Source organism: Nylanderia fulva, unplaced genomic scaffold (genome assembly GCF_048542155.1).
Source record: "Nylanderia fulva isolate GAGA-0341 unplaced genomic scaffold, ASM4854215v1 Scaffold50, whole genome shotgun sequence".
NCBI classification, from domain to species: Eukaryota; Metazoa; Arthropoda; class Insecta; order Hymenoptera; family Formicidae; genus Nylanderia; species Nylanderia fulva.
Window position 1 is genome coordinate 958435 of NW_028190588.1, and position 16113 is coordinate 974547.

The window sequence follows — 16113 nt, forward strand, 5'->3', positions numbered from 1 at the left end:
TCAACGGTGCTTACCTAGCCTAGTAGTATAGCCTCCGCTTCTCCCACGAGTTCTCTGTACCATCAGCGCATAAATATAGCCACCCGAGAGACAGAGATGGATAAAGAATCGGTCGTAAGAACAAGAAAGAGAAAATCACCCAAGTTGAGTCGTTCCCTTCCTTCTCTTTACTCGGGCACTGAGATACAAGTTCATTCCTTCGGTCTTTTGTTTTTGAAGTCTTGGATGGTACATTAGAAAAGGGAGATGAGGGGAGGAGGTGAAAAGAGGGAGGGAGAGATGTGCGAATTCGTTAGCGTTGTCAACCCTTTAAGAACGGAAGCCCGCGCCGGATTTTACGTGCCGCGTCGTGAATAATTGTTGAAATCGAATTACGAGACGATCGATCGACCACTTTTATTCCCGGATTCCGTAGATTTCCTTTTAACCGGATTAAATGCTTCAGAATTACAGATTCGCGTAATTTCTGATACGTCTTTTAATATGTATTTAAGCATTTAATAAATAACTTTCAGGAATAGATTCAACGTAATTTTTATATGACCAATGTATTTTACTCGATTAAATGCAATTTGAAAAGAAATCGGTAGAATCGATAAAGGTTACCTAAAATAGATTGAATATATTATACACGACTGTTATGTATAAAACATTAAAATCAATTTCATTAAATATGAAATGTTGCATGTTTCCTTTATAGACACGTGTCAGAATCAGTGATGTGATTAAATTAACATTTAAATTAACAATTAAAAATATATTTATATTTCTAATAATATTTATAATAATATTAATATTTTCAATAAGTAATCTCTCCTTCCCTCTAGAAAGAGTAAGTATATAGAAACTGCTATTAAGAAATACATATTTATTTTAACGCGCGCAATGTCTCAAATCGATCTATAATGCCCTCTTTTAATAAGAACCTTTCATAGACATTTAAATAATTTATTTTTCGCCAAGCTCAGCTAAATTATAAAAGAAAATCGACCGTCTTTTTTCACTTTACAAATTATAGTGACGTACCAATTGCAGTATACTGTAACCATAGTTAATGAAATTTTCTTTCTCAATCTATGTTACAGCTAGAGTTATAATCTAGACAAGGACACACGAGTCACACTAACCAGAATTTGTTAACTAAGGCGGTCAGTGCAAATCACCTTTAGTGGTACGGTATATCACTCGCATTGATATAAATCACATAGTATTGCAATTACTTGTCGAGAAAACTTAAAAAAAAAAAAAACGCAACATGCATATACATATATAAAATTGACAGAGAAATACCAAGTATATGCTGCTTCTCGATATCGCGGCGATATTGCTTGACGGCACTTTATAAAGGACGCGCGTGCATCTCCGGTCGCATAAATTTTCCGCTAAGTCGAGATCGTCCGATCAGGACCGAATTGAAAGAGAAAAACCGATCTGTACACATCCGAATACATATATACATCGACGGTGTGTAATCCTCACGCGTCTTCTTTTATCTTGCAGAACGTAGCCGGTGGCCCTCAACGACAGGCGAACGGGGAAGCAACCCACAACCACAACGGATATCCAGCGCCAGCCAGTTCGAGCGCCCATAACGTCCTGAACCCCATGAATAATTTAAACGGTATCAATGCGCAAGCATCGTACGATGCCAAATGACAAACGAAGTAAGCACCGATATATCGATTGAGTAGCGCGATGGGGGAAGGGACGACTCGTGGAATCTCGTGTCGTTCTCGTTGTCTTCGTGGTTCACCTGTACCGATATCGTCCAAAAACCCGTAATTCTAACACGTGACTCACGACAAAAAATTGCGCGTATATTTATAATCGAATATACCTTAACTACCGAAAAAGATCGTTAAATTATCGATATCGTGCAAACAATGACGGAAAAGGTGTTACTGCGCACAGATATATATATATATATATTTCGCACGATTCGCTTCTCGTCGCGATTCAAGATCGATTAGACGAAGTTGAATTTTTATGTAAATAAAGAAAAGACCACTATTAAAAAAAATATAATAATGTCTCAACAACGCGAATAAATGACGTAGAGGAGAATGTATACCTAACAAAATATAAAATAAATAACGTAAGAATATATCGCGATAATTTTGTTAAAGAGGAGACAGATATATAACATTTCTTAAAAACTGATAAAATTATATATGACGACTATGTCTTATCTCCAATGTCATCTTATATATCATTTGACAAATGCGTAATGCGTATTTTCCAGACGAATTATTATTCTGTCGATTCTCCACACACACAATACAAGATAGAACGTAAGGGAAGAATATAAAATCCGAAATATGTCTTTCGTTCTCTCACTTAATTCATACATCTGAAACGTCGAATAGACTCGTCTTCCCCACGCTCGACTGGCTAGACGATAAATAAGTAGATAAATAAATAGATAAGTAGACAGTAGATAGGTAACGAACATCTATCGGCCAATTATGGCGAATTATTGGTGCTCTTTAGATTATAATTAATCGCGTTTGCGCGATTCAGTTTAAACACAAGAAAATCGCTAAAAAAAACCAAAAAAAAAAAACAGAAATATAAGATCTGCATGGAAAATTTACGGACTAGAAAAATATACCGAAAAATATACGCGACTTCTTCCGGATTTATTCATTTTCAAAAAATTCTTGTATCAACGTGTCTATTCACTTCCGGCCGGTCCACAATATCCTTAATAGCAGCCGTGTCATACGAGAAGCTCGAAACTCCGAGAGGGTAATAAAGTTTAGTGTCTAACGTTTAATGCTCGCCTCGCCTAGGGCGGCATCTCGGTAAGATGGTACGCAGGATGACCCTTGGTGGATCCTGCCGGACGAAGGCGAGCATCGGGAATCGGCAGATCGAATCGGCGGGCTTCGAGAGAGCGAGGCAGTGCAAGCAGCAAAGCGGCAACTGCTCGCCACCCCATGGGACTCATACGTTAAGGGTGACTTAAGCATTGTTTCAACTTCGAATCTCCCGGCAGAGGCCCAGATTGATGTCGCGAACTTTTCCGTTGCCTTATTTGCGAGTCAGATAACGAGGCTGAGTTATGCCAAAAGTTCTCTCTCGCGCTCTCTTTCTCTCTCTCCGGCCCGGGCCATGCCTGATCGTATCGGATCACGAGGAATACCCGTAGTCGGGAAGAATGTTTTATTTCCTCCCTTAGCTCTTCGGGGATTCGTCGTCGATGCCAAAAGTACCTATGTCGAGCGATAATAGGCTAGCAGCTGCATCGGAAAACTGCTGAAGACTATATCTCTTTAGAAACGCGACCTTCACGGTTTCTCTCCACAATAAACGAGGTAATGAGAAAAATCTTTGTTCCTTGCGATTAGCGAAGGGAGGCAATAATTGATTGTTGATTATCGATGGCAAAAGAGAGTTTAAGGAGATAGATATTAGAACTGTATTTCGCGAAGCTAACTGAAATCGACTGTGAATCTGTGAATTCATTGTTAATAAAATACGTTAACAAATATTTTTTTATATTTATGTGTTATAATTTTATGCAAATTAAATAATTATAAATACATTAGTTTGTTAATATTTCTTATATATTTAGCACTTTCTTATACTTTTGCAATATTTTATTATATGAATATAATGTATTCAGAGATGTGTGTATGTATATATAAATGATAGTAATTTTAAATTATGATAAATAGCATACATCATGTGCGTAATTATTAACGAGTGCCAATTATTCTAGCGCACTTTTCTCTCGTCTTGGCGAATAAAAACACACACATCGTATGAACACACACTATTACTTCAATCTATCAAATCACATTGAATTCATAATCATCTCGATTTGTCAAGACACGATATGATTCGCAACTTGTATTTTCATACAAAAACATGACAAGTCCTTATTATTGCATTCATCGAGAGCATTAAAGTCACCTGACTAAATTGAAGGATGCGATTCCTTTCGACATTGAAATCAATTCCAACGATTGTAATGATTAATTCTCTCGCAAAATATGTGACGATTCTAGCATAGTTCCTAATGCGAAGCTTCGTCTTCGACGAAGCACAGCTATGATCGCTAAAAAAACCATTTATATCGTACTTACTGCGATTATTAAATAAATGTTTAACAGGACACAGTCAGGACAGTACTAATAATACCGGAACACTTTTATACATTGTATTCTACGGTATCGCTTTCTAAATCCCCCGCATAAATCATGGGCAGCGTTATATATGTATATCCAATACTGATTATATGCGCTTGGATGTACGAAAGAATCGAGATATTAATTAATTAAGGAAGTGTGTACGCGTTCGTTAGTATAGATTACGTTTTGTATTATAGTTCTATCATAGAAGTATTAATAAATTTGTTTCGATGTTATTCAACAGAGAGTGATCATTGAGAATCGTGATGTGTTTCATTTTTCCTAAACTGAAGCAGTGAAAATATCATTGATTAAAGCAGTGATACAAAATTTCATCGAAGAGATTAATAAGTATTTATAAAAACATACTTTATTCCTATGTTTTAATATAACTTTAAAATTTTTTTCTTAAATTTATTTTCTAAAATTTATTTTGAATTGATTTTTTTGGGATCCTTCACATACCTACATTTAGAAAATACATAACTAATTGAAACTGATTGAAAAATAGTTACTGCTATTAATTGATTCATTCAATGAGATTTCAATAGATATTTACAATACTATATTTATAATTGACACCTATCAGTGATTATTTATTGCTTTTCAACGATATTACTTATTACGCTGATTCCATTTAAAATAGTGAGAAAAAGGAACTGTCCGCTTCTGCTTCTCCTTAAAGATTTATGTTTTTGCTTCTATATCGAGCATGTGAATACACACAATATTGATTCGCGATGTTGCGAGAATCAACACGCGGAATGACTTTTGCCGCCGACGTGGCCTCCCTTTTTGCATCTTCCGTTCGTATTTCCCTTGAATTATTTAAGGGCGCTACGTGATTGGCCGACAAATCCGGTCGGCCTCAATAATTTACCAATCATACGCGGTCCTTTGTGTTTTATACGTCGCGTTTCGAATAAATCGCATTGTGTATTCAAGAGAGCGGTATCCAACTCTATTCTCTGGTGCGAACCCTCTCCGCGTATCCGGCGATGGAAAAAGACGAGGCGAAGAAACGGAAAAGGAAGCGACCGGAGATCGCGAAGGGGGCGATCGCGCACGATTTGCACGAATTGACTCGAAATTCGGCTGAACATCGCGAATTTATGACGAGACTGCGAAGGAACGTAGTATCTTCCCCTATATCTTCTCCGTTAACATTCGCGATCCCAAACGTATTGCTAACGCGAGAGATTAAGTTTAAATACTTAACATCTTGTTAGCCATATACGCGTTAAATATTCCACACGGAAACTCGATATTCATAAGCAATTAAAAATTGAAAGAAAAGTCTTTAAATACTTGTAAGAACTAAAGTGTTTTTTTCTTTTTTAAAATGACGTCTTTTGGATAATTTGTACTCAGAATAAAGTACACATTCCAAACCCACACGACAAGTTGACAACAAATGCAATAATTTACAGTTTTACATTGCGATAATATATTCATATTTAATAGCACTAGACATTTTGCGATAGATGTTATTCTTCCTTTGTTTACGCAGTAATCGATTGATGATCAATGCAGGTTTTGATCTTTGCCGCACCTTAAGCTGTACGAGATTTTATTATTTTGTTTAAGTATATATTCATACTGCTAGCTTTTCGTATATCAATACAATCGGTTCATAATGATTCTGATTCACTGCATAATGATTCAGATCGATCAGTCGCGACGAACACTCGCATCTCTCCGCATCTAAAGCAATTTGTTTTACGAGAATTAATACGCTATATTTTTTAATATCGACGTATTTCGACGTCGGGGAGATTCAGCGAAACGACCGTCGTTGGATAAGGGAAGGTGATTTAACGTCGCAGACGAAACTGCTTATCTATAATCCGATGAGCGAACGAACGGTAAGTAAATGAAGCGGGAAACGAGAGAGACGGTTCGAACATTCGATGCAAATTGGCAATTTTTTCTCGTACGGCTCGCGGTAATCATTGGCAATTAGAGCACGAGCCCACCCCCCTCCGAATAAATGTTATTTACGATCACGATTATCCGGGGCACACCTAGCCGCCAGAAGGTTCGCCTAACTACAACCTCCCGTCCATCTAATTGGCTGACGATTACTTCTGTTTGTACAAAACGTGGGGTACTTTACTGCTAACGCAAACGAGAAACGTTCCCTTTTGCTGGATTGCCATTTTCTTCTCTTACGCGCCAAATTTGTTTCACACGAAGTATAAATAATACATAATAATTAAATACAATAATTAATTAGTATTCATAAATTGTATGTTGCAATAAGTAGAATATAATTAATAATAATAGAAAGACATTTAAGCACTTGAGATGATTTATAATTTTAGAATCCAGGACATCATTCTACTATATTTATAATTTTACGTATCATATACAAAAAACATTGGAAGGACCATACAAAATGTAAGTATAAATATGTATATCAGAATATACACGGTATATATTAATTATGCATAAAGTTCTGTCACGAATTATCGCCTAACAAATAAGTTAGAAGGTAAGTTCTACTCTTTCCATAATTATAAATTATAAAATTAGGCAGTAATTATATAGCATCAGGATTCAGTTTTAATCGATATGCAAGAAGTAATACAATATATATAATTGCTTCGGAACAAGACATAGAACGGACAATGCCCATCTTTCATTATTCATAGTAAGATCAGATTTTAAACATGAGAAGAGATTTCCTTTGCACGATGCGTGTAATATAAAATATTTTAATTAACCTACCTTTGTGTCATTATCTTGATATTAAAATATTTATCCTTAGTTTCGAAAAGAGAGAGATCGTTCCGGCATGAAAGAAGAGAAGAGAGAGCGAATAAGTCGGATAAGATTTTGGGAAGCAGACAAACACGCATTAAATGTTTATAATAAATTCGACCAAATATATTATAAATTATATTGCTAACCATCTCGTTGTATAAAAGAAGGGGAGAAGCTGACGGCAGTGATTATATCGGTATCTACTTATTTACCCATCGAAAGTGTGCGCATCGAATCGCGTTCTCTCCTCTCGTTACTCGACATCGTTATTTCCGTTCGAACTATCCCCTGTTGTTTAATCGCCAGCAAATTACCCCGTCGAATCGCAAAACTCCCCCGCAGCTACGAGCAACTTGGGAGGCGAGCGAGCGTCATTATCTGCCAACAATTTTTCCAGGCGCGCCCTTTCTCCGACGTGAAAATAAGTAGAAAAAAAGGGGCGCCGGTGTGTAACGTCGCGGCGGGTTTGCGTAAATCACGCAAATCACGTATCGCACGGAAGAACCCAGGGGGAGGAAGGGGGAGGGAATCGCGGCTCTTTTCCGCGGTCTCTGAAACAATATTATTACTAAAAGCCGTCCTCGACTGCTTCGCGCGCGCGACAACGCGCGAAGAGAAACGACGGTCCGAGGAGGAGCGATTAATTAAAAGAGCAAAAACTGTTTTCATAAAATTCATTTGCGGAAATATGCGCCGACTGAAATAATATCCGGCCGCCGATGGGAACCGCGTGTCCCGTTCCGGCAAGCCGCTCGTTCTCGATGTAGCCGCTGCGTCTCGTCTCGTCTCGTCTCGTCTCGTCTCGTCTCGTATCCGAGTATAAAAAAAGGGAAGAGAAATAAAAATGAGGGCTGCGCGTGTTATGCGAAAGTTTTCGCATTTTTTGTACCCGCTACGGACGGAGCATAATATACGTGTGTATATATAAACGGGATTCTGCGTGGCCACTTGAGCTTTAAGTCGAGCGCATTGATATTAAAATTTGTTCCGGAATCGATCGAATTTTTTCCTGAGACTAAAGAGTTATTTCAATAATTTCTTATTTATCTTTTATTAGACAATTCCTAAAAGACGTATCGAACCGTATGAATATTGTATAAATAAGATTTTATTTTATATTAAAATTTTGCAGACAAGTTTAATCAGATATAACATATATATTGTATCACGATTTTTTATTAATATCCATAGCTTCAATAATACTTTTTATATATAATAATTACACGAAGGTTTCAACGTATATTACTTTTTTTAACACTATTTATAATAGTATTTATCTGTAATAATTATAACCTTTATATACTATGTTGATTGATATAGCATTTGATAATGAAAAAGATTACTAGAAAATAATTAACACTCCAGAATTTCTTTTAAAATTTGCGCAAGAAAGATATTATTATTGTGTAAATTAAGAAATACCTCAATCTCTCTCTCTTTTCTAATAGCGATAAATGACAAGATCACGTATTGATGAAAAGAAACATTAATTGTGTGAAGCTATCATTTCGTGAAAGAGTTTTGATAATAGAAATAACATGTTCTCTCAGAACTATATCAGAATTATTTCGTAATAATAGAATTCTTGAAAATCGAGCGGCGTTTTACTTCATTATGTTCAAACAAGAAATTTGCTGATACTTATTTAGTTTTAATTAATATTTTTTATTTTTAAAAAGCAAAACTCTTCTTAAGGCTTTTATAGAACTATAAATCTTTTAAATTTAAATAATTATTGATAAGGAAAATCTACAAAGTAGTATATGCTGCATAAAATAGACATATCAATTTGTCCTTTAGCATTTTCTTTGGTTTAATCACCAGAACTCTTAATTATTTATGTGTTTCCACGAAATGAGACGTTTCACACATCCCTGGAAATGTTATAAAATAAACAATTTCTCACTCACCGATACGTGCAATAGCAGAGAGTTGTAGTACACAGCACGTTGATCTGAAAACAAAATATTCAAATTATGTATATACATGTGCGTGTATATATACATATGTATTATCTCATAAACAATGCAGTTTAGAAAAAAATGTTTTTATTTTGCATACCTCATAGTTGCCCCGCTGTCGCCCGATGCCTCCCCGGGCCTCCTCCTCCTCTTTTAGTAGCACTCGCGACACTCGCGAAAACACGAATAATTACGATCGCCCGACACTTTACACGGCACTTCCGACACGCAAAATTTTTTATGCGGCACTCCCGATACGACGCGTGAATCACAATGCTATCTGTAACAAATAAAAAACGTACATATATTAGAATAATCTTATTATTTCGTATTATAACATATACATATAAATATGCAAGCTAGAATTAACGATAGATTCACAGATCGCAACACATTCACGCCGCAAAAATAAGTTAGGTTGACCACTGGCAAGAAATTTTGCATCAAAATTTTTTCTCTCGCGAAATATACGTTTCGAACAATTACGAGTACATATGAATATTGAAATTACGATATGCGATTGACAAATATTCTCGGCGTTTCGCATAGTATAAATGGTCAAAGCTATTCGCTATTCTACAAACATCGGCAACTTTATAGGTATAGATAAGTATAGATAGGTATTTGGTTTTTATTTTAGCTTAATTAATTTTTTTCTTTTGGCAAAACTCTTTTTAAAATTTATGTACAACTAAATAAAATTTTTTAATCCTAAAAACTACTGATAAAAACTATAGAATAAAGTGTGAAGTTGGCATATCGAGTTGTCTTTAGGCATTTTCGCTAGAACTATTTGTTTAAACTATCAAGAACTCCAAAAGTATTGGAAATAAAACCAGAACTCAATTATTTATAATCTTCCATTAAATAATATGCTAGTTTCACACGCGCTAATTAACTAGAAATTTTCGTATCTCATTTTACTTAACTCTTTAACAGATGTACATAATAAACACCTACTCGTAACTACACAGTGTTCTATTTGTAATTTCGAATGTGATCAACATGTATTGTTGGCTCTGCTCCCATGTAACAAAGCACAGATACGTTTCGGCACAAACTTCCGAACATGCGTATACTCCCGCAACACGATCATTCATCTAACTGACTGAATGAAAAATGTATAGTTTGGGGCGCGGGAGCCGCGAGAGTCTATAGAAGTTGTGAATGAAAAGTCTACGCTTAAAGTGTCAATAACTGAAATCCTATGTGCGCATCCGTCTGTATCCGAACGTTAAAATAACCACCTGTCCGCCGTCGAGACAACCGTGCAAAGTAAACCGTTTCGACTCGCAAATAGAAACATTAAATATTTAAATATCGATACTCTCTAATAACACACGAATACAGTACAGAATAATTGTGCAAATATAAAAATAATAGTAGAAACCAATTAATAAATATAAATATAAATCTGGCATTCTTGTGTTTAATCGTATATATATATATATTCTATTTTAGAATGATATATAACTTTGAAAAAATTTTTTCCCTTCACTATTACATCGAGATACACACATATATAGTTTCAATATATATATATATATATATATATATATATATATGTATGTATATATAGTTTTGAAATTTGATCGAGGATTCGTCCTCCGAAACATCAAGTCTACGGATGAATATTTGGTCGACTTGTCCGCGTGAATATCCGTTCCCTTTCTTTTCTCATCGTCATTCACTCGTAAAAATCTTTCTCTTCGCGTCTTTCTGAATCCCGGAATTCTTTTCTTTCTCGCCCCATCATTTCGCAGCGGCACATGATTTAAGCGGACGTAAAAACGACCGTTAAAAAACAAGAAAGCTTCTTAACTCCCACTTTGATTGGCCAACTCGGTTTATTAAAACGTCTCGCGCGCGACGCGTTATTCTATATTTTTTCTTCCCCTTTTTCTACTTTTTTAACGTCCTCTCGTTCTCGCGACGTTAACCTCTCGAATGTCCGCCGAGGCCGTATTATTTAGTTGCCCTCTTTCTCGTCCCGATCCTGCCTCTTTTCTTTGAGTTTTACTGCTCCTTCTCGAGCGTACTCGACCCAGGCGATACCACTAGGCACATTCGACCCTTTCGTTAATGACACTTCTCGAAACTACGAACGCGAATTTATCTCCGCGGCCTCGTTAACGGTCGTATTAAGCGACCGTCATGAGTAACCGAAACAATGTGGCGAAAATGTCTTGCTGGATAGTCTCGATTCGATCCCGAATGACGTGTAAATGATAAGATAGTCTCTTTATTCACGTAACATCAAACTTGTAAAAAGACTATAAAGCTGTGCGAAAATAAACCGAAATAATAAAATTATACTAAAAAATCTTAGGATCTAATACGTTCAACAGATACGTACATATATAAAAAATTACCTAATAATTATTGTTATTTATATTATAACCGATACCACAGGATAAGAAAGTAAAACTGTTTAATTTAGGTTATCACCGCGGCTTTGTAATTTTCTTAGAACATTTCTTAAGTTTAAATTTAAATTAACATATCTCTATGTTTCTCAACATCACGCGACATTTCAGCTTAATATTTAATTTTAGTTATATAACATACGATTTAATCTCACTTTTCCTCCGCCTTCCTCCCTACTTGTGTGTGGCACAGAATTCTATAATTATTCATTGCATTTCACGATTATACATGCTCCATATAGTTGTACAGCGTTCTTTTTTACTTCAATAAATAATATTTATCTCAACCGCTAAATCGTATAAGCGAAAGTCACGTTTCATAGAAAATATCTTTATCTTTTTATTCACTCCTTCTCCCCTCGTGTATGTTTTCTTTCCTCCTCTCTCTCTCTCTCTCTCTCTCTTTCCCTTCCTCTCTCGTGTCTCTATCTTCTGAAATATTAATTAATAAGGCAACTTCCGTCGGACGAGATACTTGCTGCTAATTAAGAAATACCTACCGCGCGCTCTTTTCCAGCGCCGGGGCGAAGAGATGGAAAAATAAGAGATAGAAATTCCACGCTGCTCTGGCACCCTTGAAACGAGGTAAACTTAATCCTCGGCCAAGTTAAACCAACTGCTAAGCTTTTCATTATGCCAAGAGCGAGCGAAAAGGGAAGAGAAGAACGGAACTCGGTTGTGGGGCACCGCTTCTCGTTAATACCGGAAACTTCACACTGATATCGCATATTTGGAAACGCAACTTTATGCTTCATTCTTTAAACTAAATATATGCAAATGCATGCGAAATCGGGATGCATTCATCGCGACAGGATTACACGTAATACATTTAATAAAAAATCGATCACAATAAAAGAAATGCAACAGATTATTATGGAAGGTTACAAATAGAGTGTAATAAAAAAATAAACACAATAAGAAAAATATAATAAATATCAATCGGATCAATTTTCTACGAGAAATCGGATATGTATGTCAAAGCGATATCCACCGTCTCATTCGCGTGAGATTTCCCGCGAGCGAGATTACGAGCGCGCTTAGGGTTACTCGCTTTAAGGACGACGGCATAATTCCGGACGACGGAGAGCAATTCCTAGGAAGCTTGATGCGTCCCAGGAGTGCCCTCGGCGAGTGTTTTTCCGTGATGAGGACGAAGGATTGGTGGCGAAGAGAGGAAAAAGCCGGAACTTCGAATTCGCGTGCGGCGAAAGTGCGCGAAAGGCGACGAAAAGTTTTACGAGCTCGCCAGACGCGCTGCCCCGGCTGGTTTGAATTGCATCAATTAAAAAAAGCCGTTCCGCAAAAATTCCATAACGCCGCGTCGCGGCGCGACGCGACAGACGGGGAAGGGAAGAGGGAGAGTGCCCGGCCGCGTCAAATGTCCGAGCTCTTTTGCTGCTTTTCCGCGTTTCCGCGCGCCGGTAAAGCCCTTTTATTCGTTCGCGCCCCCGTTTTGTCATACGACCGATAACGACTGGCTGCCACGACTTAGGCATCAGTCGCAATTAATTCGCGCGTTGCCCAGATTTTATTATTAATTGGCGTGGGGCTGTTAAATAAATTTTACCACAAAAATGCCAAATAAATTTTATTTCACGCGGCAGTGAAATTTATATATACGCGAGTCTAATGATCGACACGTGTACGCGTATTAAAAAAAAAATATATATATATATATATATGTACACCTATACGTGTATAAACGATTGATCGAAATAATCGATACTGACGTATTTGAAGAATTTACCCATAGATTTTTGAATAAAGATTCCTCTGTCGCGTTGCTTTGTCCAGTTTTCAAACAGAAAAGAAAGGCAAGTGGCGATCTTACGTGTGTCTCGCAATCGATATTGTTCGCCGTCTATAGAGAGGCGAATAACGTAACAACGGTACAACGCGCGCGCGAAAGTATGCATACGTAAACGGAAGTCAAAGCATCCGAACTATCTTTTCATTTTGCTTTGTCCCGCCCGCGGGGCGGAATATATATGTATGTATGTATATATGAAAATATGTGAAAAGGGTCGTCTATCTTGCGCGAGGGTGGTAGGAGCGAAGGGAAAATGTCGTCAGTCGGACAAACAATTTCCCTGCGACTGTCGTCTCACTCCTAGGTAACAGAAAAGGGTGAATTTAAAAAGGACGATGAAAATCGGCGAGATTCTGGCCAGATGTTTTTCCACGATGATTTTGCGATAAACGACGAATATATCCTACTAGTACTTTGAAGCGGAACAAATAAAAAGGCCCATCGTGCGTGTTTGATAAAATATAGTTGTTTCAATTTCTGTGATGGAAACAAAAGTTGAATCGTGAGTTTTAAAACAAAGCTGAAAAATACGAGGGAACAATTTATCGCAGAACAAAGTATCGGAAGCCTCAAAACTCACCATTTTTCTCTCGTACTCGATTCTCGCGAGAGGAGAAAAGCCTTTTTCGCGAAAAGAAATGCGAATATCGAGCCGCTAAAAAAAGCTGTTCTAAGTAGTCGCGCCGTTTCCATAGAGGGTAATTTGATTAACCCGAGTTGCCGCACGCGAGGCTGAAATAATCTCAACGGAACTAGGCGAATAAATACCACTTAATTGCTTTATAGCCTTTCGCGAAAGGGAAAGAATCTCGACCGCAACGCGAAAGGCGCTCGAGGAAGTTCAAAGGTTTCGATGCGAGAAAGACGAAGAAGCCTTTGAAAAATCATGAGGCGAAAGAACTCGTTACCTATCTTCATTCCTTCTTTTCCCTTGGCAAGAAGTGAGCGCTTTTTCAATCGCGCGACTCGTAACTCAATTTAGACATAAATCACTTAACTGGTACTGCAGATGGAGAAGAAGCGTAAAAAAAGAGTGAAAAACAGAAGAGAACGTATTACATCATATCGAAAAGAAGAGTATTTTTACATCTTTTAATAAAAAAAAATACTAGAATAAATTTCTGGTAAATATGTATTTCTATCCTGATATAACAATACAAAAGAATTAGATTACAAGAATTCGTTTCTAAACGATATAACTAAGATTAATCTTAGCTCTATTGTTCTATTCGATTTAGATAAAGTCGACCGAGTCAATTTCACGCAAATTATTTTAGGAATTTGGAGTTAGAATTCACGAAAATGGTAAGAATAATTACCCACGTAAATCTTATTTACTAATCAAATCCTGGACTTAATACATATAATTTTCGACATCCAGCAAGCCTGCACGATCTGTCTCCTTAAATATTCACATAAATGAGGATAAAAGATTAGATTACTTGCGCTTATATATGTTACACGACTTAAAATTACAAAGTGTAACGGCAAGACGTGACTGCGAGATCTCTGAGATTTGATTTGATTTAGTATTTTAATCAGTCTTATATCTGATCATCCGCCGATCTCATTCACTCTCTTTGCGTGACATTAGACAGACTTGCGGCTACACGATGACAATGACGACTTCTCTCGTCAAAAGGGATGACACGGAGAGAAGAAAACGAAGAAGAAGAAGAAGAAGAAGAAGAAGAAGAAGAAGAAGAAAAGAAGAAGAAAGGAGAGAGCGAGTTCTTCCGCGGGAGTTCTCGAATGAATCGAGCAATCTTGAGGTCTTTTGTTTTCGAGAACTGCCACTTGTAAATATAATTACCCCGCCGTATACCGCACTACCCCCAGCCTTTCCACCCTTTTGCCCTACTACGCCGTTGTCTCTAATTTGATTCCGCGGTTGTTTTCACCCATCCTATCCTCCCCTCTTTTCTTCTCCTGCCTAACCATTAGAATACTTCCTCTCCGCCCCGTTCTGTTCTGGGCTGCTTCGCCCACGCATTGTCTCTTGTCTCTTCATTCAAATTACCCTCCGCTTTCCCATTCTCGCGCCGGTACAACTCGCCGTAGCCCTTTCCCGCCCTCCCTTTCTTCCCTCCCCCGTCGTTCCGGCCTCCTGTCGCTATTCCTCGTTGGGCGCGCACCAGCCTCGCAGTTTTCACCCTTATTGTTGCGGTTTTATTGAATCCGCTATGCATTGTCCGCGCGCGAGCGAGACGCCGCTGTTGTTCAAAGAAAATTGGCGCGCGGTTCGAAAACGCACCCCTCACCTCTCCTCGTTCTCGTCTCTCCTCATCGTCTCGCGTCTCATCGCTCGCGCTCTTCTGTTCATCTTTCAGCCGGCCCGGCCGCGAAATCGCGTTTCACGGCGGCATAAATACGATGAAAGGATCGACGACGTAACGTCGTAACGTCCTTTTGTCAAATCACGTATGCGCGACCTTTTACGGTAAGCATAAAACTGTACGCATATTTTCCAGACAGCAACGAATAGCAAAAAGGTAAACGATGATAATAAAGCAATTTATAATACAATTATATCAAAAGCATCGTAATCGACTATGGGATTTAATATATTTTTCATAGGAGTTGGAAAAATTTTCGTACACGCAAAAACTGTCCTTTATATCTGTGTCGAATTGTTTTTTAATGTGAAATTAATTAAGAAACAGTGTTTCCGCATATACGCTATATCGAATAATGTTTGACCACACAAGAAATACCTTTATCACAAAGCACATTGTTTTACGGTTTAATCAAAAACTCGAATAAGACCTTTACAATAGCGCGGAACAAAATGTGTCGCGAATCGTGTTGAATCTCTGGCGTTTTCGCTGAGAATCCATAAGTTCGTTTCGGAGCAGTAGGGGACGAGAAAAAAAAGGCGCTTAATAGCCGTCAGCCTCGTGGCTGTTGACTCGTGTAATGAAAATCAAGAGTAATCGAGAGGGCGATGGCTTTTGTCGGGGACGCATGAATTTCGACGGACGACCATTAATTATTCGAAATTAAATATCCTTCGC

At 37.6% G+C, this 16113-nt stretch overlaps 2 protein-coding genes across 2 annotated transcripts in view; one reads left to right on the forward strand and one right to left on the reverse strand.

The window, feature by feature from the left end:
• LOC114935433 (LIM domain only protein 3) overlaps positions 1-4372 on the forward strand; it is a 92603-nt gene extending 88231 nt beyond the window's left edge. Inside the window, exon 6 of the mRNA XM_085487163.1 lies at positions 1501-4372. Coding sequence (XP_085343289.1) covers positions 1501-1656 — 156 coding nt within the window. The 3' untranslated portion in view covers positions 1657-4372. The remainder of the gene's footprint in view (positions 1-1500) is intronic.
• LOC114935434 (uncharacterized) overlaps positions 1-16113 on the reverse strand; it is a 214888-nt gene that overhangs the window by 192054 nt on the left and 6721 nt on the right. Inside the window, exons 2-3 of the mRNA XM_085487165.1 lie at positions 8964-9143; positions 8813-8856 (exon numbers count right to left, since the gene is read on the reverse strand). The gene's annotated coding sequence lies outside the window, so the exon portion shown is untranslated. The remainder of the gene's footprint in view (positions 1-8812; positions 8857-8963; positions 9144-16113) is intronic.